The sequence below is a fragment of the Pygocentrus nattereri genome, chromosome 18, assembly GCF_015220715.1.
Source record: "Pygocentrus nattereri isolate fPygNat1 chromosome 18, fPygNat1.pri, whole genome shotgun sequence".
NCBI lineage: Eukaryota > Metazoa > Chordata > Actinopteri > Characiformes > Serrasalmidae > Pygocentrus > Pygocentrus nattereri.
In genome coordinates, this window is record NC_051228.1 from 9,126,177 (window position 1) to 9,150,540 (window position 24,364).

A 24,364-nucleotide genomic window follows, 5' to 3' on the forward strand; every position below is an offset into this window, starting at 1 on the left:
ACATACAGACACACATACACAAACAGGGCAACTGTCATCAATCTGTGACCTCTGCCACACTCTGCCCTTTGCCAGGCCCTGCGTCTGCCAGTGCTCACCATGGCGCCGGGCAAAGTGCAAAGAGCAAAGCCCTGTCAATGTCACTCAGACACACACATACACACATGCTCCAGCCCATGGCACACACCATAGAGCCAGCGCAATGTGGAAATTCCCTGTCTAGGCTCGGATGTGACACCACGGAGGGGGCTGATTCTCTCCAACAGGGAGGCCACTACTGCCTGCTTGAGCCCCACAGATAGTGAATTGATTTTCCATGTCCTTCATGTGAACTCTTCATGGGATGACTGCTACTCTCCAGCACCAAGGCAACTATGTGCACTGCAAAATGCCCAAACAGCCCTTTTTTTTTTTTTAATTTTAAGTGTCAGGAGGAAATGCAGGAATCATATTTAACAGAAATGTACACATTTTGTATAGTGTTTGACAATTCTTGAATTGAACCTTGAACCTGTCAATACAGAATGTTCACATGTAAATATAAGTTATTATATAACAAATATTAAAAGTAATTAGATAACATATTTAGATGAAAATGGTATAGCAAAATGACAGTAATAACTTGATTTCTAAAATCAGGTCAAATACTCGCCTCAAGTTCCACTAAACTCTTATAGAAACACATCTATTGGTTAGGATGCTCACAGCACTAGTAATAATAAAAGACATGACAAACCACAATTTTGCATATCATAGTCTACTGTGATCTCAGTATCATATATGTTTTAACAATTAACAAATGGCATTTTGTGCAGCCCCAACAAGAACACATTATGTTTTATATAGGCATAAAAAAAACAACAACTGAGAAATGTGATGAAATTGGAGCTGAACTGAATTGTTCTGTCATTTGTTTCCTCAGTCTCAACAGCTCAAGCTTCACTACACATGCTCAGACACACACAATGTGCCCCACTGTGTCGCGTTATTCATTAGCCGTTGCAAAACTGTGAGAAACTTCTGAGATCGGAGTTGTTATGCTTTTCACTTCACTCCAGGCTGTGAGTTCCTCTGCCACTGAAATATTCATCTGATGAAATGTACAAGGATGCTTTTGTGTAAATGAATGGGTACGGCCTTGGGGATAATCCAGGCTTTTGCACATGACATGTTTCTGATTTTACAGACCAACAACTGTCTGCTGGCACATGCACTTCACGTGACACGAGCAGTCCACCCATCCTATTGTTGTAAAGTGCCTTGTAAGGGTTCTTTATGGTCCACCCCTTTTCTACTATGACCCTGTGGGGAATAGTTGCCGTATACAGGCCTTAGCCACATTACACACTTCACACTCTGGCTAAGAGCAGCGTTCCAATCCCGTTTCGTAATGAATTAATGGGCAATAGTCCCGCCGGTTCCGGAGGGGATGGCCGACTGACGTGAGAATGATTACCCTTTCAGGCTCCAATCTACGAAGTGCCCTAATCCCTTTATATCGCATATGCCGCGCTAAGTCACTTTGAGCGCTCCTCGCGAACAGATTTACGAGCGAGCCATGCTGCCGAACGGAAGCTGCCGTGCGCCACTCCGGCTCTCAGGGGAGCTATAAAAATCACTGTGTCTATGATGGGAAGATTCAGTATGTCTGTGCTGTTGCTAGGGCCAGCGCTGAGATCTATTGACCTGGAGAGAGTGGAGGATGCGGCCATCTATTGAGCCGAAGCGCAGCAGCATCAGAAGCACCCAATAAAATCAGGAGGCCATACATATGTCCAGCAGGGTCCAACACACAAGACATGTGCTAAACTCGTTTTCACAGCAGATTCAAGAATGACAAGTAACAAGTCAGATTACAGATAACATCATGATTGCTAATCAATTTATTAAAGGGGTGAATAATAGGAATCAGCCAGAATTGGAATCGACTAATGTTCACTTCTACCACACAATTGCTGGTGAATTTATTTTGTTTGTTTGCTTGCTTTGTTTTCAGCATAAATAAAGTGAATAGGCCATGCTCTAGAAACCTAAAGTAGAGTTGGTCGGCTTCTCAGCCTGTGGACATTTTATGAACTCTCTCATGTTTGACTGGCATCTAAGCCATGATAAACAGCACCTCAGGCCGAGCATGCGTGCTCAGCTTTCACAGACAGCTCACTTCTCTTCCCACATGCCTGTACTTGTGCGAGAGAAGGGGTCTGAGGCCCTGCATCGATCAGTTCTCTTTGAAAAAACACACAGAACGTAAGAGTGGGTGGTGGAGTGATGTCAGGATGACAGCATTCTGAAGGATTCTTGTGGACTCTGGCAGTGTTTAATTTAACTGCTGAAAGCTGCCTATAATCTGTGTTTATAGGCCAGCCTGTAATTCTCACAGCACGTCTCCCTTGGCGACACCCAGCATGGCCTGCTCTTCATTAAGCCATCCAGCTTCAAACAGTGGCTGGCAACACCCGGCTTGGGCGGTCACAGCTTTACCAACCTCCAAACTGCATGTGCTGACACCTGCGTAAACTGCATTCTTCTGGATCACTTCAAGCTGTGCCCCACAGGCAGAGCACAACTTAAGCTCACTCAGCCTAACCATCTCAAAGATCTTCACTCCCGCACTCTCAAACAAATCATGTCTTGATTCAAACCCTGTTTAATATTGAGCATCTGTCGATACTGACTCTGATTCTTTTTCATAGACAATACAGCTGATAATACAGCGCATACTTCAAAGATGTTAGCAAAACAAAGCTGACTGCTGTAACTAGGCAGTCAGATAGAATATGATAGAAGTAGCCTTTTCTCATCTTTAAACATGCTGTTGCTGAGAAGTGTGCACTAGTTGTGCACTCAAATTTCATGTGCAGCTGGTTTAACCGTTTTTCACAAAAAGTGGCTAGCTTAACCTCAGTAAAAACACTGCTACTGCAGACATTACAAGTGGCTGCTGGGCTGTTTTTGTTTTCCACTATATTTCCCCACTACAGACACTCAGATTGCCCGCTAACCTGATGCAACTGATGCAAAAATGTGTCTGTGTCTGCAGTTTAATCTGCTCTTCTCAGTTAATAAGGTAAAAAACTCGTTTTTGAACAAGTAAACACATGAATAGGAATGTAACAGGAATAGAGTCATATGCAAACATTTGAGCACCAGTTTGAACCCAAGCCTAACAATATGTTTGGTCAATTTTCTAAGTGAAAATAAGACGCGTCCTCTACAGGGAGCTTAAATATGGCATATGTCTTTAAATTTAAGTGCACACTTTCTACTCAGTTGACATTCTGGAAAAATAAAACCTAAAACAAAAAATGTGCCATAATTTTGGAACAGGCCACATTCACATTCCATTTTCCCCCATATGTTAAATTCAGCAAACAAAAACAGTACTTGTGCTGTGTAAATGTAATGTCAAATTATTTTCACCCATCAACAAAACATAATTTGACCAGGAGCGTCCAAATATTTGCATACAAGTCTATAATCCTAACATAATACAAATATTTTCTTCATTGTAAAGCATTTTAAGCTGCATTTAATTGTATGACATCTGCTGAATAAATAAAATGTACTTCATGTCATGTGGATGAGCCATAACTCAGCTGGTGGCAGATTAAGAAGAATTAAAGTGGCTTTTGCTGAATTTTCAGAATGGGTTATCAGGGCGACACTCGGTTTAATAAGGTTAGCTTCTGACTGTCGCAGGTAGTGGATAGTTTGTTTACTCCACCTCTACAACAGCAAACTGGGATAAATCACCCCTGACAAAGGATTGTTATTGGAGTTTAATACAGCAGACATGAATGCATTAACCATGCCTTGACTGGCTCAGATTCATATTTTTCATATCAGATCTGTACATCTTTATTCTCCAACATTCACATACCTGAGTTGGGAACGATGAGGTGCCCCCCGAGGGAGTTAAAGGACCCGAAGGCAGTGCAGGAGGGGTCCCGACTGCGCATCAGGCTCTGGGTGCGCTGGCCCATGGTGTCACTGTCAATCAGTGAGTGTGGGAGCTTGGGGGAGAGTTTGGAGGAGAAGTCCGAAAGGTCTTCTTGTGGAGTGACCAAGCCTGAAGAGTTGTACACTTTGATTTTCAGGTTGGGCAGCGGGTCCAGCAACGGCGAGTTGGTCATGGGGATTTTGTCGGCCACGTCATGGAGAGCATAGACAGGCCCACGGTACATGGCTGCAGCTGAGGTCAGGTCAGGAGGTGCAGCCAGAAGATCAGCTGCAGAGAAAAAGAGGGAGAGAGAGAAGGAGTTCGGAAAGCCAAAAGTTAGATACTGGAAGTCCAAAACAAAACCATTTGTCACATTATATTATTATATCACCTGTACAATGTTAATTACTGCTATGATTTCAATTTTTAACATATTTTTTTAACAGGAAAGTACTGTATCCATCCTTTTATTGTGAAAACAACCAGCATCAAGATATTTTCTGTAAAAACATTAATAGGGTTGTTGTTGAGCTGTACCGCACAGCTTTGTGGAGTAGGAGAGCAAGTGTGTTAAAAAGGCGTAAATATTTTTAATGCTGGAAAATGTTAGTTTATTAGTAATATCAGATATGTTTGTAAAATGTGTATAAAATGTATATTCACATTTAAAAATGCACACTTAAGATATTCCAGGAATATTCATATTTACATTGTTTTATCTTTTACCTCAATTTTTCAAAAAATGTCTTACTGAAATTAAAAGTCGTTTTTCATATATAAGTTTACAGTAAATTACTGGCTACTGAGTTGCATTCCTTTTATAGATGATATGCAAAAAAAACAGAATACTTTGTTTTAATAGTAGCTTTACTATAGCTACTGTAGCTGTAAATGCACAAAAGAATACAGCTGTAATCCTGTGTTCCAGGTGACTGTGAAGTCACAGTATACAGTCACTATATTTCATTGTTATTTACAGTTAATACACTAAATTACTGTGTAGTAATGCAACTAGTGGCCAGTAATTTACTGTAATGTTTCAGGGAATGTTTTGTACAGCGTAGCTCTCTGAAGGAAAGAACTGATTTTTCAATCAATACTACATATGTGCTCATAAACAGAAAACAGGAGATATTTTATTATGATTTGAATTTGTTGAAAGATGTTGTGTATACAGTCCCATTTTTACAGAAAGAAAAAACACAATTTCATCATGCTTTAGTCATTATTTGACAGAATGTACTTAGAATGCAAAAGTAATTTATTACTTAACAGACTATGTAATTACTTATTTAGTATATGTAAGTAGTATATCAATACACTATAATAATACAATAATAACTCCAGAGTTAAGAACATCATATCCTTTAGAAGAAAAGTTCAGGTCCTAACTCCGGCTAGGTTACATGATTAAGTAGGTCTCCTCTACAGCAAAGTTGCCATTGGTCTATTTCTCTTTCCTGCTCTCTCTCACTCTCTCTCTCTTTCTGAAGCAGGTGAAGCACCTGGGAGGGTCAGTTACAGATCAGTTCGGCGCTCGGGTGCACTGCTCCGGGCAGCAGATGGCTTCCTTATTAATGAGCTAATCCCTTCGCAGGTACACAGATGAATATGCACAAGCGTGCTGAGTGGGCGTGGCAGTCCCGCTGAGCGCTCTCCGTCCGCCCACCATACTCCCCCTCATCTGCTGAGAGTGGCTCAGTCATGGCCCCCGTAATGTTGCAGTCTCCGCATGTCACTGTGGAGTCACTGTGAGCGTTGTGCTCTCACTCTCCACTCCAGTACAGTCAGAGCCACGGCAACCATGGCAACCTGCTGGGTGCTGAGAGTTAAGTACTGGAAGTATTGGAGGTGAAGGACAAGCTCAGCTCATTGACATGAGTGGAACGTAATGAATTATAGCGAGTCACCACTAATATGATCCAATGATATTTTTAAAGTATAATTAAAACACAGAAATTTCATTTTTGCCTGTTTCTTTCAAATATTTAACTTGAATTTTGTTTTCAATAACTGTCACAGAGTAAAAAGGAAAATCTCATTTAAAGTCTTTTCTTAAATGGAAAACAGATTTTTTCTTAATATTTCTTAAATAAGTAAGTGTTTAATCTAATTTGTGATATATAAAACTTTGTTAAAATTCCACACATGAAAACTAAGCTGAAATTCACTGTTTTTGTGATGTCATGAAAATCAGTGCAGTTACACATATCCACCTATTCAGGCTACAGCAGTTTAGCTCCGCCCACTCACACAGGAAATATAAGGAATGTTTCAGTCTGGACTGCATGCTGGACAAGACACAATACAGGCCAGCCAAACAGAATAAAGAACATTTACATATATATTCATTTTAAAAGCACAGTAAGAAAAAACATTTACTTCAATGGGATGAAGAGAGGTTGCAAAATGATTGATCACGCTTTGGAACATAAATTCACACAAATGCTGAGGAACGATTTAAGAGAAAGAAAGAAAATGCAAGAAAAATATATGATATGCTCATATATAATATGATAATAATATTTTACAGGTTTCAAACAATTTATAGGAAGCCGTAAAAAGTTTTTATTTGATGAACAGAGCTGCGAATTTTATGATACCTGGGAACTTCATGACAAAGATAAAGTCATCATATTAGTCAAAAAGTGGTGACATCTCACTAGTCAAATAGCTATTCATATTCCTTCAGAGAATATAGTTATTTTACAGTTCATCATTAAAAAGCATTCGCTAGATAGATTTGTTTTATTATTCCAACAACTTTTTGTTGCTCTCAAAATACTTTATACTGTGAATAAAGCATCAGTTTACGCTTTGTCAAGTGCATAACATTTCAATCTCTGCTGTTTAAGTTATTATTCAATAACAATTATTAACATTACAACTGATTCCAAATTTCTGAACTGGAGTGTATCTTCTATTGCCAGTACCTGTTAACTAGCTAATTTAGCCAGTGTAAGCTAAGAAAGAATAGTTTTTAAGTATACAAATCTCACACTCTTTTTAACTTGTGGTCTTTACTTGCAGTTGCAAAAGCTTGAACATCATCAGATGAACTATGTGTTTCAATTATTTTCTAGGTAAAAATTAGTTAACACTTCTTCTACAGCAAACAAACTTAAATTCTGCCATTTTTCAGCAAATGTTTGCACCCCATTTCTATTTATTTGCTGAGTCTGACAATTATAAAAAAAAATAAAACTTTTTTTGCTTTATGTTTTTTTTTTCAAATATGCAATTTAGCACAAAAACAGTAAATGTGCATTACATTCTCTGTTTATGTAAATTTACTTTCACTTACACCTATTGCATATATGCATTTTGACTGCATATTCAATGCCCGTTGATAAGGAAAGTACAGCATCTTGCCAGAACGATTTGACTCACAAGCCTCTGAATGAAACAAACCCATTCTAGACGAGCTCTCTCACTTTGTAAAGTTTCCTAACTATGATCCACTGTGTCTCTGACTTTCCCACAATGCCTGTATAGATGCAAACTCTGACGTGGGAAGAAAGCATGTCAGTAGAACACAGAAACCTCAGAGTTAAGTGAGCCAGCCCACATGCCTCACTGTTTACCTCCCCTTTCCACAACACCTTTCAGTCAGCTCACTGTGGCTGATATCTAATTATCATTGAACGTGCCACACAGGCAGACCTAATTATGGCTTCATGATAACTTGCAGATTGCCTTCACATCAAAGTGACAAGCATTCTAATGGTGTCTTGGCAGAAACATCACCTAGTATGCCTCCCCCTCCCTTCCTATTCTCTCTTTTGTGCTTTCTCTTCGCTGCGGCAGAGAAAAACGCTGGCTTTGAATTATGAACGTGTCTCCCCCGGCTCCCCACACATTTGGGCGACGGTTCTGACACATATCAATTCTCAATCTGCTGTTGTCACCTCCGTCACCACTCCCGCATTCATCAACAGCAAAATGACCTGCCAGTTCTTTTTTTAAATTATAGCAACATTGAGGAAATAAAGAGATACGTCAACGTTTTTGAGGGATAAAGGCCATTCTGACAGTCGCTCGTTTGCTGCAGCTGGGCAGTTTTTAAACTTTGCTATATCTAGCTAATATAGACTCACCTGTCCGAGCCGTCTTGATGCTGACTGGCTGGAAACCGCCGTTGAGGGCTGAGGAATCGATGATGTCGGAGTCGAAGTCGCGGTGATTCTTGCGGTAGACGAAGAGGGCCACGATGACGGAGATGACTAAGCACATGATTACAGCAATGACGATGCCCACGTACAAAGCCACATCATCCGTGCTTGGGGCAGCTGTGGGTAAAGAAAGTAAATAAATAAATAAATACATTTCAAAATAAAAAATTTGGAGAAGAAAGAGAGGAAGAGAAGAGGAAAAAAGAGAACGTGATCAGTCCCAAAGGCTTTGAAGTGAAGAGCTGTGGATACGGAGGATGAATCATCACTGATTGATAGCACTTTCATTAAAGCTGTGTCAAATTAGCAAGGAGACGCTATCTGCGGTACAATATCCTGTTCACAGATAGCCTGGTATATTAATAACTGCAGAACTTCATTACCTTCTACTGAGTGAACTGAGCTTTCCTGACTGGAATGTAGAGGAACTCATTTGAGATGAGTGAATGAGGGGTTGCTTGTACAGTAAGCGATAGAAAAGAGCTGCAGTGAAAATGACAGCCTAGAGAAATTCAGTCTTTCATTAAATTGAGCGACTAAATAAAAAAGAACTCCAACCAGTGGAGCACAGACATAATAGCATGACAACCCACCATCACATCCACCCACAAAAGCCACAGTATATGGCCTATACGTGATGGTAGACTCACAGAAAGACAAAGAGGAATCTGTATAGAATCAGCAAGAAAAACATGATGAAAAGAAAAAAGACATATGAAAAAGCAGGTCAATACGTGCTACTGTACCAGGATATGTGCCTTAAGAGATGTGCCTCAGCCTCATAACATGTAGGAGCCATGCTCCAAATAAGATAAGAAGCTTCAAACATGTGACTTATCAAATTACAGAGCTCTTCTGTAGAACACACTCCATTCCTCCCCACCTTTGTTCCCTCACTTTATAGATAAAATCTAGAAATAGCCTCTAGTTACAATTCCCCCTCTTTTTCCTGCTTTCCTGGACCGTTCTCAGCAGAAAAAAAAATTACTGATTATACGGAATGGTGGGCCTGGGCTATATGACGTGTGACAAGTTGTCATTAGGAGCAATGCTTGGCGTTCGTCTCCATTGAGATGGCGCTTTTGTCCCCCCCCCGATAATTGTGATGAATGCGTACTGCCATCAAAGCAGCTTGACAAGTAAGGGAAATTACTCCACTTTAAAGGTGTTCGAATGGCAAGGGGCGACAGGCACAACTCTTTCCCCCAGAACACGGCACAGCGCCACTGCCTACATGAAAACCTGGTAAGGGCTATTGATTCCTCCATCAGCCTTAAATGGAACATAATCAACCCTCGCCTGGCACGGAGAGCCGGATGGATTCGTGTGCCTAATTCTCTCATTTGCAGTCGCTCCGAACTCAGAAGTGGAGGACCCTGCGTTGGATTGTGGGAGTGCATAAATTAGTGGCGCACAAAAGAGCACACTTAAGCGCCAATAACACTGCTGCCTTTAGTGCTGCTGCCGTTTCGGTGTCAGTCCTGGACTGCGTGCCCGGTGTTCCCCACTTGACCAGTAGGTGGCAATGTCAGCCATGAGTATTGAATCCACTGAGAGGCACAAACACATTACATATCTTCATCATGTAATAGGACTACTTCAAAAATGTTCAATGTCCTATGAACCATGCTTCAGGCCACTGGTCAATGGAGTATGATGTAGCAGCCGCTGCAGCTTTTAATGAAAAAAATTACAATGGAGAGTAAATGCATCTGGTTATAGTCTTGGCTGAATGGCGTTATCTCTCATTCTCTAGTGCACTAGTGGCCTTGTTGTACCTCTCACAGCCACCTCCATTTTCAGTCTCTTAATTAAAGGTATGTGTTTCATCTCTCCCTGCTGGAAAAAAAGGTGGAGGACACTGTTTGTATGGGAAGGGCATGTAAGCGTGAGACTGCAAATGTGAACGTGAAGGCTTTCTTCAGGGATGTGGTGTATTGTTGCAGAGCTTGAGGCAGAGGCCCTTTTAACGGTAGTACCAATCAATGTCAAGATTGGCTCTGCGCTGCCTCTCGCCGGCCTTAATCACTGTGACATTACAAATTAATCTCCTTAATAGGAGCCCTGCCCTCCAAACCCAGCTGCTCTGACCTCCACGCTATGCTCCCCCTCAACATCTACGGCTACTGCTCACACCCTGGACCCTTACACAGCCATGGTCCAAGCAGATAGGATGGAGTGATCTTCACTGCACTTCTGGTGGAAGAACCCCTTGCACACTAGGTGGAGAGCAGGGCCACAACCTATTTTGGGTTTTGCTGAAAAAGTATTTGAGCAAGAGTAACAAGTTTTATACAAGCAACCTGCACATCTCTGCTACAAATGTGATGTTTTAAGCACCTACTGTTTATGAATAATTCTGCCGAAATTGGCATGAGTGCAAACCCCATAGGTGGGGTTAACTGTAACAGTCTCAGGGTCTAGTTATAACAATCACAAAAAGCTGGGTGAATTGATACAAACACAATTAACCATATCCCAGGGTTTTAGATGCGTGATTTTTCTGTTGTGGCCGCTGAATTTCTAGCTTAGCTGCCCTGCACAAATGTAATTAGAGGTGAAAGATGGCTAAAATTACTCGCCTCACCTTTGGAAGAGAAAAACGTTACCTCGCTATAACAGGCTATGATCTTTATACAGGTTCCCCTGAACTCCTGGTCCCACTTAACCTGGCGGAAAGCTACCAAATTTGTGTTTTCCAGACATTAATATTTAATCCCTCTCCCTATTCTGGAGAGTCTCTCAATAGCAAAGCATTTAAAAGCACAGAAGCCCGCCGACTCTTCACGTAAGGGTGGGAAAAGGATCCCATGGTGTTGCCTAAAGAGGAGAAAAAACCTCTTGGTCATCATAGGAGGCTAACGACATCAGCAAATTAACAAAAATGTGATCAATTCTAGCCTTTAGATAACTTTTGCTATTGTTAACAGCCGAGAGATAAACAGTTTCCCCACCAATGGAGCTGCAAACAGCCGGTTTTAACTTTACTTCTCGGTTTCTGGAGATTTAAATGATGTTTGAATGGAGAAGCATAAGCATTAAATATCAGACTGAATGCTGTGGGTCAGAAAACTGTCATGTTTTCACAGACGTGATTTTGTAAGTTTACTAGTGCAGTTACTGCAGCGTTCAGCTCCAGTCCTGCAACCCCTGCACTGCGCAACTGTGGTTTCTCTGGTTAAAATACTTTATTAGATAATATTAGATAAAACATTATTAGATAATAATCCCTTCTTGAGCTGAACGAGGTGTATACAGCAGAGAGAAAAAATAAACAAAATAGTGCATGGGGACATGACAATACGGTGTGAGAATATAATTCTATGCTGTTTGAGACAAAAGTGCTCTCCAGTCTAAATACATTAAAATATGTGCATCTAAGTAAATATGATTTGTGAAAAGAGCCTGTCAAATGTAGCAGTTTTGCTTTTGACCACTAAGTAGAATAGTACTCTAAAACTGAAGTACAGTACTTTTCTTAGTAAATAGAAACTTCCAAAAAATGAACTGTTTTGCATTTATACATATAAAGATTTAATTAGCAAGAAATGCTAAACGTGATCCTTTACATGAACCAGCTGACTGTCGTGAGTTATTCTTGACATGTAGCACATTCTGAACCCTAAAGACGTTTTGTCACAAAAGCCACTGCTGTCCATTGTCAAGGCATTACAATTTCACGTTCTACAGCAGAAATGACCAAACACCAGCGATGTTCTCAAGCAGAACTCGATAAATCCGTTCAGCGAATCAGCGTGCAGTATTCAGGTAAGGGGAGGATCTCAAATGGCTCCCTTCTCCCTACATAGTACAGTCTGTAGGTCTTAAAAATAATGGCTTCTGCATCTAAACTGCACAGTGTGCCTAACAAAGAACCAATTTGCGTTCAGCCACGTGTGCACAATTCCATACCGGACATGAAGTGCTGTATTTGGGTGTATAGAGCATAGAGCAGTATACAGAGATCAGTAAGCCATTTGAGATTCAGCCCTAGGATTTTCCGAGGTATGATTTTATCAATGTTTAATATTGACCATTAATGGGCTGTTTTCGCTGCATTCCTCAGCACTTTACCTGCTTGTTTGATGTTAAAGAATGTTAAATCCTGCATGTAATGGCTTTGTTTAGTCCTGAAACGTGAAATGGTCATTGCCGATACCTGCTTTTGCCAAAACACAAAATTTAGATAAAAAAGCAAACAACCCAACTGCAGTTGACTGATATTACTGGAATGCACAATAAAAAAGAAATGATTTATGAAAATTCATCAAAATGGTGATATCTGTTATCTGATATCTTCATATGGTTTCCAACTGCTTCTCTTGGGAGGCCTAGTTGTAATGCTGTGTTAAAAACGAACTTACTTCCACTTGGCTAGCTCTCACAGTGAGATAAGTGAGAAAACTTCAGAGTATTAAAAAATGATGTTACTCTAAAACTGATATTCTACATTTGAACTCCATTTAGTCTTTGACTACATTGCAATGCCAATGGTGATTCCTTTTTATTCTGGGTTTAGGCCTAACCTTGTCTTGCCCTCTTGAATTGACTTGGTCTGGGAAAATGGCATTTAGTGTGTGGTGTCTAGTAAGTTATATAAATCACATAAATAATAAGAGAAATGATTCTGCGCTCTTGAACGGTAGCGTGTTACTGTCTGAAGTACAGTGGAGGACACGGGTGCAGGTGGAATCAGTGTTACAGTTCTCCTACCGACTCAGGGTGGGGATATGGTCACGGGAGCAGAAGGAACTGATCCTATCGATCAGGCTGTGATCTTGGTAAGCCAGCGGGGGCGATAGAGCTGGGTGGGGTGGGGAGGTGATGGGGGGTTTGATTATCTGCCAGTTTCTAAGCCCTAAGCAGCCCAGCACTTTCTGCACTGAGGCTAGGTTGACACGGGCAAGGTGAAGCATCTTGCTCTGTTGTTCATCCAGGGAGAAATAAAGAGAGGGAGAGCAAGAAGAGAGAGATGAAGCAAGCGGAGAAAGAGTGAAAAAATGGGATGAAAAAGGTAAAAATGGAGAGAGAGATAGGGGACAGGAGGCAGAGAGCAGGCTAAGTAAACAAGAAAAGAAAGTAGAGAAATAAAGAGAAAAATAGGGAGGGATGGAGACAGAAGGAGGAAGAAAAGAAAAATAGAGGAAAGGAGAGAGAGAGGAATAGGAAAAAAGAGAAAGTGAGATAGAGAAAAGGAGAGATAGAGGAATGGAGAGAAAGATGGCAATACAAAGCAAGAAGAGAGAAATAGAAAAAGAAGAGAAATAAAGAGGGGCTGAAAGAGGCTGAGAAAGGGAGAAAGAATATAAAGAGAGCAAGAGGAAAAAAGACTGAGGAGGAGGAAGAGAGATAAAGAAAGAAAAAAGATATAGGAAGGGAGGGAGAAAGACCGCAATGAAGAACAAGAAGAGAGACGGAAAGAGAGATAAAAAAAGCAGAGAAATAAAGGGAGAGAGAGGAAGGGAGGGAGAGAGACAGACAGAGGAAGGCAAGAGAGATGGAGCAAGAAGAGAAAGAAGAGACTGAAAAAGAAGAGAAAGAGAGACAGAGGAAGGAAGAGAAAGAGAGAAAGAAGAGATTGAGAAAAGAGAAAGAGAGACAGGAAGGGAGAGAGAGAAAAAAGACTGGGAAAGAAGATAAAGAGAGACAGAGGAAGGGAGGGAAAGAGAGAAAAGAGAAAGAGAGAGACAGGAAGGGAGGGAAAGAGAGAAACATGACTGGGAAAGAAGAGAAAGATAGAGGAAAGAGAAAGTAAGTACAGAGATACAGGAAGAAGAGAAATAAAGAGAGATAGAGGAAGGGGAGAGAGAAAGGAAGAAGAGCTTGAGAAAGAAGAGAAAGAGAAAGGGACAGAGCGAGAGAGAGGAAGGGTGAGAGAGTAAAAGAAAGAACGATAAAGATGATAAAGAGGAAGTGATGGAGAAAGGCTGATGAGCAAGAAGAGACAGAATGATAGAAAAAAGAGAAATAGTAAGAGATAGATGAAGGGAGGGAGAGACACAAAAAGAGAAACTTGAGAAAGAAATTAAACAAAGAGTGAGAGATAAAGAAAGGCAAAGAGATAGATGAAGGGAATCAGAAAGGATGTGTATGTGAGAGAAAGAGAGAGAGAGAGAGAGCATAAGGGAAAAAGAAGAAAGGTGAGAAGCAAATTTTGCAGCAAATGGCAAGTAAATGTAAAAAAGGCTCTATTTCTGGTCAGTAAGCGACACAGATACTAGCACATTTCCATCCTAAACACTGGATCCTTCTGTATTATTAATAAACTCCAGCCATTCGGTGCCCATTTCAGCTCCCACACTCTCCTACTGCGGCTAGAACGGAGCCTAGGTGTCTATAACAACGATATCTGAACAAACAGTGACTCCAGCTTGGCTCTCCGCGGCTCTATAAAGCTCCTGAAGTCCCGTCTGACTGAAGAACAGGGGGTGAGAAGAAGGGATGAAAGCGCAGAAACATCATCTAAACGCGCTTTTCCTGAAAAAACCTCCCTGTAGTTATTTAATGTACATCCCTTCAGCTCAGCAACCCTCCATGCAGGCTGTTTGATGATAAAGGATGCCAAGTTACCTGGGGGGGAGCATTAAAATGTATCACTTAGATTAATACATTTCTTTGAACATGAGTGATTGCAGGTAAAGGCGAAGAGGAAAGAAATAGAGTCTGGAAGTAAAAGAAAAAAAAGAAATAAGAAGAAAAAAACAATAGGATTATTGAACGGCTGTATATGTGTGTGCGTGTGGCTGGAGAGAGACAGAGCTCTTCTTCCTCAGCTAGTGATCACAGCAGCCGAGTGTGAAAGAGGCAGAAAGTGCAGCAGAGACGGTAGCATTATATCACTTGCACAGAAAGAGAAGAGTCAGTGGATGAAATGCAAAACAAAAGATGAGATGAGGGAGGACAGTGAGACATTGAGACAAACAGCCAGTTTCCCTTAGAAAGATTTATCAAACTGCAATTCTAATGCTGATTCACCACTGAAAATCCTTCTCTGTCCAGGCCAGTGGTGTAGTAGTGCATGTAGCCGTGTGTACAGCTAAATATATTTTTGCATTCCAGGACCACGGACTGGATGCACCAGCTGTATGTAGGTTCAAACATAGGCTATAATATTTGTATAGATGGGTATCGTTAGGACTGTACTGATACTGATAACAACACCAATATTGCTTATCGATACTGACACTTGTCGATACTCTCATCAATACTACTGTCAAAAAAACAAATACATGACATGAAAACATGTGACTACATTAAAAAACATTCCAAATTAAAAGATGTGTCTCCCTACTGTTGAGAACATTGACAGCCATCAGCAATATAACAACAGCCAGCCCTGGTTGTCAAGACAGCTCAGATTAAGAGTGCTTTTTGGTATAGATCTTCTGCCTTTTCAGTTCAGTCCGAATCAAACCAGCAGGTATGCAAGGTGCCTCGGATCACGGTCTGGACTAAAGGAGCAAATTTAGTCTGGCCAAAAAAGGTGATCTTGGTCTGGATCAAACTGAACTGGTTCAATTCGTTTGCGGTGTGAAAACACTTTTCTGGATGGTCTTTTGGACCAATTACAGGAACTGGTTATCATCAGTCATTAAACAATAGCAGAAGAAAAATAACCAGAAGAGATGTAAAAATGAGCCATGGTAGCACATGAGTAGAGAATGAGATGAAATATTTAAGTGCAATTTGATCTAATAAAAAAGTCAAAAGTCAACTTAAAAATGCATAAAAATGCCAAAATTTATATCGTACTAAAGGATGAGAGAGAATTTTCATTCTTCTCCATTCAAATGAAAAAGACTACCCACCGAACTGACAACACACTGAGGTCCAACACACGCTCGTCTACAAACCAATCAGTGTTAAGTATAGGGAGACGCAGCCCACGTAGGTGATGACTACAGGACTCAGGTGTGTCATGAGAAGTTCTTTAGAAGTGACTGACAGATTGCAATGTGAAACCAAAACTAACCTGATCAAATGTATACACTTCCCAAATAATACCTGCTCTGTGGTGGTCCTGTAAGGGTCCTGACCACTGAAGAACAGGGTGAAAAGATGGTAACAAAATCTGTAGACAAACAGATGGACTACAGTCTGTAATTGTAGATCTATTAATAGCACCCATATGGTAAGTGGAAGCTGATAAAACGGACACTGAGTGTAGAAACAAGGAGGGGTGTTTAAGAAAGTGGATGGCTGATATATAAACCAACATAAACTACATAGAACCACAAAGAAGACCAAAGCCATGACCTGGCCTTTTTGGTCAGGATAACTAAAGATTAAATGTTATATGCTGTGATTTTACTTATAGATGGTTTTAACTTTCAGCCCTAAACATGAAGCTAACCTCTGTAGCTTCAGTCATTTAAAAAACAAAAGCCGCACATTTGAGTGTCACAACAAAATATTTACAAACATGCAAATAACTACAATATGTTTTTAGCTCAACTATAAATCTACAGACACATTCTCTTCAGAACTCAATGCAAAAAGTCAGTGTGAGCTCCTGTTGGGTTTCCATGGCAGCAGGTTTATAGGCACGGATTAGTTTGTTGTTACTAGTTAAGACATGCCTTAAGTATTTGTGGTGAATCTGAATTTAGTAAAAAGAATGTGTGAAACACATTAGTTAATTCCCTGCCAGAGTCACATCACAAGTTAACTAACCTCGGGTAAAGTAGCAGTGTTTCAGCAGTTAAGTAGGGTATTAGTAATTTAACAACCACTCTTGCAAAACTCAGACTAATAACTCCAAAAGAAGGCCAAAGCATTGGAAACTGAAAACATATAAACAGGAGAGCCGTTATGGATGTCATAATTTCAAAAATGTTTATAAATAAATAATTAAATTCCATGTATAATCATTTATTTTGTGCTTTCTATGTTGTGAGGGGAAAAGGACCCTTGATCTTCAATACAAATAGGTAGTTAATGTGCAGTACTGTGCAAAAGCCAGAGACCACCTTTAATTTAATTTAATCCAATCAGACATGAAGTTACAAGGTACTCGTTTTACAGGATATTTGCATTGGTGTGTTTCCACATCACCAGAATCTTAGAAGTTGGTTGTGTATTTTTAGATTTATTTTGATTTAAATGTAAATAAAATGAAAGTAAAAAAATGTAAAGGTAACACTGTGCAATATGAATCGAGGCACTTCAGAGCATTAACTGTTTTCCAGTGTAGAGAGACATCAGACATCACAACAGACAAAACAATTGAAAAGAGAAACAAATCAAATGAAATGAAATCAAATCAAAACTCACATGAATATCCAAACTCATCACTCTTGCCTTTTGGTTCAGAGGACTTCTGAAATAGGGAACCTACAAGGGAGGGCAAGGGGAGGAGGAGGAGGAGGTGAAAATCAAATTTAACACAATTTGATTGAACAAAGCTCAGACACGGAAACAAAGGCAAGAGTAATGCTGATGCAAAAGAGCCATTCTTCTCCATTTGGTGTCACTTTGGCCCGTCTCTCTCCTCCCGCTCGCCCAGACGGATGAGGGGCAGCGGGCAGGGGCGCGAGAGCAACGCCGCCATCCGTCAGGCGCGTTTTAGTGCTTCATTAGGACTAATGACCGCGTGCAATGGATTGTTTTAAGCTGATAAACAGGCTCTGAGTCAATGAGTCAAAGGCACTTAGGGCCTAACATCTGCCAAGAAGGCTCTGAGAAATCACTCCGCTCTCTCGCTCGCCGTGGAGGTGGACGCCATTAGCACATGGGCCTCTTGCTAATGTAGCATGCTGGAAAGGGTGCTAAATCAAATCGCCACTGACTTAGAACAGGGCGAGCAGCAGAGCTCGACAAGAACAGCACATCTGCATAAACTGAAACAGAGAGAGGGAGAGAGACTCAAAGAGAAAGAAAGAGAAAGAATAAAGACAGCAAGAAGAAAGAGACACAACAAGAGAGAACAGTAAAAGAAAGACCCAAAGGGAGAGAGCAACGGATAGAATAAAATAAAGATATAGAAAGAAAAGAGTGTAAGAAGCAGGAATAGAGAGGAAAAAAAGGCAAAGATATGGGGAGAGAAAGAGAGAGAAAAAAACAAAGCAAAAAGAAAGAGACAGCAAAAAGAAACAGAACAGGGAAAAAACAGTAGAAAAACAAGAAGATAAGTGAACAGAGATGGAATAAAAGAGAGAAAGGGACAGAAAGAAAAAGAGAAGTAGAGAAGGATGAGAGAAAGCAAAAGAGAACCCGAAAGAGAAGAGAGAATAAAAGAGAGAGAAAGAGAAAAAGTGAACAAGAAGAAACAACAAACAGGGACAGAGGAAGAGAGGGAGAAAGAAGAAAAAATCAGTGACAGACATAGGGAGGCAGAGAGAATAAAGCAAAGAGAGCAAAGAGCAAATAAAGCAAAGAGAATATAAAAAGACAGATAAAGAAAGAGGGGAGAGAGAGAGGGAGTGAATGAAACAAAGTGAGAGAACAAGAAGTGAGGGTAAGGAAAAAACAAAGAAAGAGCGATAGGAAGGAAGGAGAGAGCGAGTGAGCGAGCGGGAAAGAGAATGAAAGTGTGAAAAAGAAGGACAGAGCACAAAGAGAGAGAGAGAGAGAGAGATACAGAGAGTGAGAGAGAGAGAGAGAGAGAGAGAGAGAGAGAGAGGGAGAGACAGAGAGAGAGAGCAGGGTCACTCCAGGCCACAGAGTTAGAGAGCTGTTAAAATCCGAGGGATAGTCAGAGGCGAGTGAGAAATAAGAGAAAAACACACAAACAATGAACTCTTTGTGCAGATGCAGCCGGCGGAGGAGACAGGTAGGTAGATATATCGACAGACGGCAAAATCAATCGCTTGACGGATGGCGGCTTTACATCCATGTAATCAAACATGAAAGAGAGAGTGAGAGAGTGAAGTAGAAAGACAGAGAAGCAGAGAAAGCAGAACGGACAGAGAGAGAAAGCAGAGAGAGAGAGAGAGAGAGAGAGGGGTGGAGGACAGAGATGTTGGAGATGGGTTGAATGATATGACTTGTGGTCAGGGCATCTGTTTGATCTGCTGTGTGAACCCACTCTTCCTAATTTGGTCAAAGTAAAGATAGTTGCCGTTAGCAACCGTGTATACACTCTGTCTCTCAGATGTGACATCATGGAGGAGGAAGGAGAGTGACCAGTACTCAGCGTTTTAAATTCTAAATCAAATTTACACTAATTTACCCTTAGTGTTTGACATTTGCTGCAATTTTACTCTGGAGCTAAAAGGCTAATGTAACTAATCGAAGCTTATAATACAGAATTTCTAGTCTGGAGATCTGCCTCTCAGTATTAGAGAGTGCTCTTGAGTGAGTCCATAATGTCGGCTAGTGTTTTTAACAGTGCTATGTACACAACTATGTAAAGGCCTTCATTCATTTAATATTCAATGAAAACGACCAATAAGTTATTTACATTTCAGTGTTAGGAAAAAAAATAACAACACATATTTAACAGAAAAGTACACAAAAGCCTAAACAACTAAATCTAAACTAAATTTACGTTCCATTCTTTTCAGAAGACTTGCTTTCAGTTTTACAAAGAAATTTCAGGGTTTTTTTCTTAATACCTCCAAAGTTCAGTCTTAGAAGTTGGTTGCTTTTTCTGCTTCTCACAATCCAAGTAATCCCAAGCACATTCATGATGATGATGATGATGAGGTCTGGACTCAAGGGTGGTCAGTCCATTGTTCTGAGAACATTTCTTTGTTTGATTTGCAAATGTCCTTCGTTTTTGTCTATTTCCTTCTCTCTTTAGTGGCTTGACTGCACTTGAAGTAAGAGGAAGTTCAGTTATGCTAATAAATGCTTTGCTAATGAAACCTATCATCATCTCTGCTTCTTACAGTCACGTTCCATTACGAGATGATCTGAAAGCAACTGTCGGAGATTAATTTACATGGCAAAGCTTTTTTTGGCTTTTGCCAAGTAGAAAGAGGAGGAGTAGTTGGGTTGAATATGACCTTCTATACTGTATTTTCGCTGCAGCTCCAGTGCTTGAGAAAAAGGCTGTATTTGCCCTTGTGTTCATGTCTGTCTTACCCTTTCTGCGAGATCGATATGTCAAGAAAATGTCATCTGTCTGTGGGTTGAGTAACCAAAGCCCTCAACAGGAGTAGCATAACAAACAAAGGCTGCCAAAAAAGCACAAAAACAGCCTGAGCGGGAAATCCGAAGGGGAAATATAAGTCTAAATATGAAATAACACCGCTTTGCATTCAATTTGACTTTGGATGATATGTGGCCAGTAACAGAGCCTGACAGCTTGTGAACTGAGGAACGGCTATGTAGCTATTATCCTGAACCAGCACTCTGTACTGTATAATACATTACTCTCCTAAGTCTGGATGCACTTCTGGGAAGAGGAAATGTAAAATTCTATACATAAATGATTTGCAGCAACAGTGAAAGGCTCTAGTGTGGGTGAGATCAGGGTCCAGTTGGAGCTAGGTGAGTTCACGCGTCATGCAAAAAACCATTCTCAGTGATATCTGCAATAATGTGAGCTTTTAGATAATGTGGATTTCTCCTAAATGCACAGCGAAATGGTCATTAGCATGGACATAAGTGGTTTCACCCTTTTAGCTTGGGGAGAGGAAAAAAAATCAATCAGGGGAAGTGAGCCTAAATCTATATCGTTATGGGTTTTATATTCTCCACAAACTAGTCATCAATCTGACACAGAACTAATGCTCCTGCAATGGGTTTCACAAAAAGGCGGGGAGGACTGCACAGTAGAGATCACACGCCGTGTAAATCTAGCATCTAGAACCTCAAGGCCACTTTTCGTTATGCACATTAGAAATGTATGAGTTGTACAGACGGATCGATCCTGCTGTTCAATAGGGTCATTAATACGCCTCTCATTTACATGCGGACGTTCTTTAAAATGAAACCGACATAATTAATTGGATTTCTTAATGCTATTAGTGCAATTCTTTTAATCAATCTCCTTTTGATCACTGTAATTCTTAAAGTTGTAGTATGAGCATGCTCAAAATTTGACCTTAGGTGGATTTGCTCAGCAGCAACATGAAACCAAAGGCTCATATTCAAACAGAAACCTCTATGATTTTTATTATTTTTTAACCCAAGGATTACAACATGTGGGCTAAACACGAGCACATTCCTAGTACTTTCTATATGAAATATCAAAGTCAAACTATTTTCTCTTAAATGAGCCAAACTGGCATTTTAAACTTTTAAATGCAAAAATCTGTTTTTAAATAACAGAAATCACAAAAAGTGAGCAATCAAAAGCAAGAGGCAACTGACTTTTTAGCAATGATTATGCTAAATTATTGCTAATTCAAATACTATATATGCTAATTCAAATACAGCCTGTGAGCACGAACAGTGGGGGGAACACATGTTCAGAAACTCTTGTTTTTGTTATTTAATATACCTCCAGTGCATATATCCACTTCAATTGTACACACGTCTCTTGACTTTGTACTTATAAACATCATCATTTAATAAGTATAAACAAAGTTTACACCACCAATGAATAACATCAGTGCTTTCTTGCAAAGCATCTGGCAGTTACAGCTTTGTGTTTACAGTAAGAAGGAACTGTCTTTTTGCAGCATTTTGGCCCATTTCTCTTGGTAAAGCATCTTCAGTTTGTTAGCGTTATTAGGGTCCCTTTGCTTGACTCTAAATTTCAAAATCATCCATGAATTTTCAATGGGATTCAAGTCAAGAGATTAGCTAGGCCATGCAAGCGCCTTCCCCTTCTTTCCTTCAACAAACTAGAAATCAGTCTTGAGTTATTTTGGCTGTCCAGTTTCGAAAATGAGCATTAAATTCCTGGTTCACTGGTCCATCCATGTGTCCTTCAACGATGTGCAGTACCCCTGTCAAGACCCCCAGCCCTGTTTCATGATGCTCCCACCTTCATACTTCACCGTGAGTGCTCTAAGCTGATCATATATGCAAATTTTATTCCTGCAAACATGGCGAGTTGAATTACTGCCAAACAGTTCTATTTTTGCTTCATCTGACCAGCACACATTGCACCTAAAGAGTTCTGATTTATCTAAATGCTCATATGTAAAATTTAGATGTGCACTTCTAGGAGTTTTGCTAGAATAGCTAGGCCATGCAAGCTCCTTCAATTTGTTTGCTTCAATAAACTAGAAATCAGACTTGAGTTATTTTGGCTGTCGTTGTCTTGGTGAAATGTCCATTTTTTCCAGAGATTCAGCTTCTTCTAAGTAGTTTTTCCCATTTGAGTGTTTTTTAGTAACGTTGTCCCTGACAACTTTAGGAAGCTCCTTCACCTTCACTATGATTGCTAACGGTTGCATCAATTTTATTTTTTCATTTTCATTTTCTACAGTGAAGCCAGGGGCAACTTGCACGAGAACTTAATATATAGCTTTCAACATAGTGTCTGAACATTGCTTTCTCTATCAACATGCATTTGTTTATGCGTATGAATACAGTGAATACAATACAATTTGAGGTGGATATATGCACTGGAAGTTCATTAAATAACAAAATCACAAGTGTCTGAATACTTGTTGCCCTTACTGTACCTGACTTAAATGATTTAGTTCTACAGAAACTGCACAGATTGTCCAAAATAAAAATAATATATTGGTTAAATGCCAACCACAAGTTGGCACAAAAAATCTGCCAGGTCCCATCTCGGCCAATTCTGATTACGCATCTCTACTCTCCGCTTTATTTTCTCAACCATTTTTCATCTCCCAGACTCCTCCACAGGAAAACCAGCATAAATGCGGACTCTTTTTCCACATATGCATATTTTAAACTCACAGACAGTTTATATCTTGCTTTTTTAAAATCTGCACAGATTGCATGCTGACTCAGTGCACGTTCTCATTTTTGCCCGCGTCCTGGAGGAAACGGGCAGACTACTACCAGCATGGCCCGGCCAGCCCAGGAGGGAAAGACCGGGAGATGTGTGTGTGGGGGAAATTAGCAGATAAACACACAGTAAACAGGAGAGACCTGAGCAGCAATGTTTTAAATTTCTTCTGGCCTCTGCAGCCCTTGAATATATAATAAACGCAAAGCAGGGGAGGTCCATTGGCTCAGCATGACATGCAGTTTTTGCTTTATGCAGCTGGAAAAAACAGCACTTAAAAAAATAATTTAAATAATGCTTCTCCGCCCACGGAAAAATCTCCTTCCCAAACACAGTGGGGTTTGGATTTTTTTTTGGGTTCATTTTTCTTTTTTCTCTTTAGTGAGGAGTTTGCAAAGAGAAAAACAATAAAGATTAATGGTATGATTACAAAGCACTAACAGAGATAGAGGAAAGTTTTTTCCCCACTTTTTAGAGTTTTAAACATTTGCGGAGTGCAGAAGAGGTAACTTAAAATACTCGCCTGCTTGTCAACACTTATAATTGGCTTCCTCAGAACAAAAAAATAAAGAAAAAAAACAAGTGTGTGCTGGTACAACTTTCCATGGCCCCAGTCTCCATGTCCTTCTCAGTCGCTGAAACTTGCGCTTTCAAATTAGAGCCCAGATCATAGTAATCAAAGACGCTTAGCAATTCTGAAACTTTTCTATAAGTACATTATAATCACTTACCATTATTTTAAATATAGCTCCTGAATGGTGGGTCTGTGACGAGGGTAATTACTTTCTGTAATGCTTCGTGGGTTGAGCCGTGATTTAACACTCATGCGTTCTATATTTACTCCCTGTGGTCGGCAGAGCCGAACAAAGCTACATATTGTTTTTTTTTCTGGCTGAGGATCATTTCTCCCACTCCAGCATCCATAGATCTGCCCTCCTATGGGCTGTTACGTGAGTGTGGTAAAGAGTCAAGGAGAAGACAAAGAATTAGAGCACCACAGGGAGGCAAAAAGAGTGAAAGAGTCAAGGCAGAAGGAGTATGCAGGGCTTCACTTTGTATGGGGCATGTACACACTCTTTCCCTTGTGTGCTAAACCTAAAGCAGGGATTTACATTTTACAAGCATGTACAGTACGGAAGAGAAGGATCTAGGAGATATGAAGTCCATCACTCACTCTGCATGCAAAGGCCATCGGTACAATTCTTGGACTGGAGCACCATGCCCTCGCAGTCTTTCCCTCCATTTTTGGGTGCCGGCGCGCTGCACTCTCTTCTCCTCCAGTGGGTGCATTCTGTTCCGCATGTTGACCACTTGCTCCATTCCGTCCACAAGCCGTCCACTAGAAATACAGCAAGAAAAGAGTGTGGCAGTGCTGTAGCCAAAACCACAGTCATCTCTAGATCATCACTGTCATTACAAAGCATACCATCT

General features: G+C 40.4%; 1 protein-coding gene across 2 annotated transcripts in view; it reads right to left on the reverse strand.

Annotated features, from left to right (window-relative positions):
* Positions 1 to 24,364, reverse strand: part of unc5c (unc-5 netrin receptor C) — a 165,509-nt gene that overhangs the window by 16,590 nt on the left and 124,555 nt on the right. Inside the window, exons 7-10 of one of the 2 annotated variants that reach the window (XM_017710747.2) lie at positions 24,108 to 24,272; positions 17,386 to 17,445; positions 8,038 to 8,229; positions 3,881 to 4,228 (exon numbers count right to left, since the gene is read on the reverse strand). In XM_017710747.2, coding sequence (XP_017566236.1) covers positions 3,881 to 4,228; positions 8,038 to 8,229; positions 17,386 to 17,445; positions 24,108 to 24,272 — 765 coding nt within the window. The remainder of the gene's footprint in view (positions 1 to 3,880; positions 4,229 to 8,037; positions 8,230 to 17,385; positions 17,446 to 24,107; positions 24,273 to 24,364) is intronic. The other variant, XM_017710748.2, reaches the window with a different exon arrangement.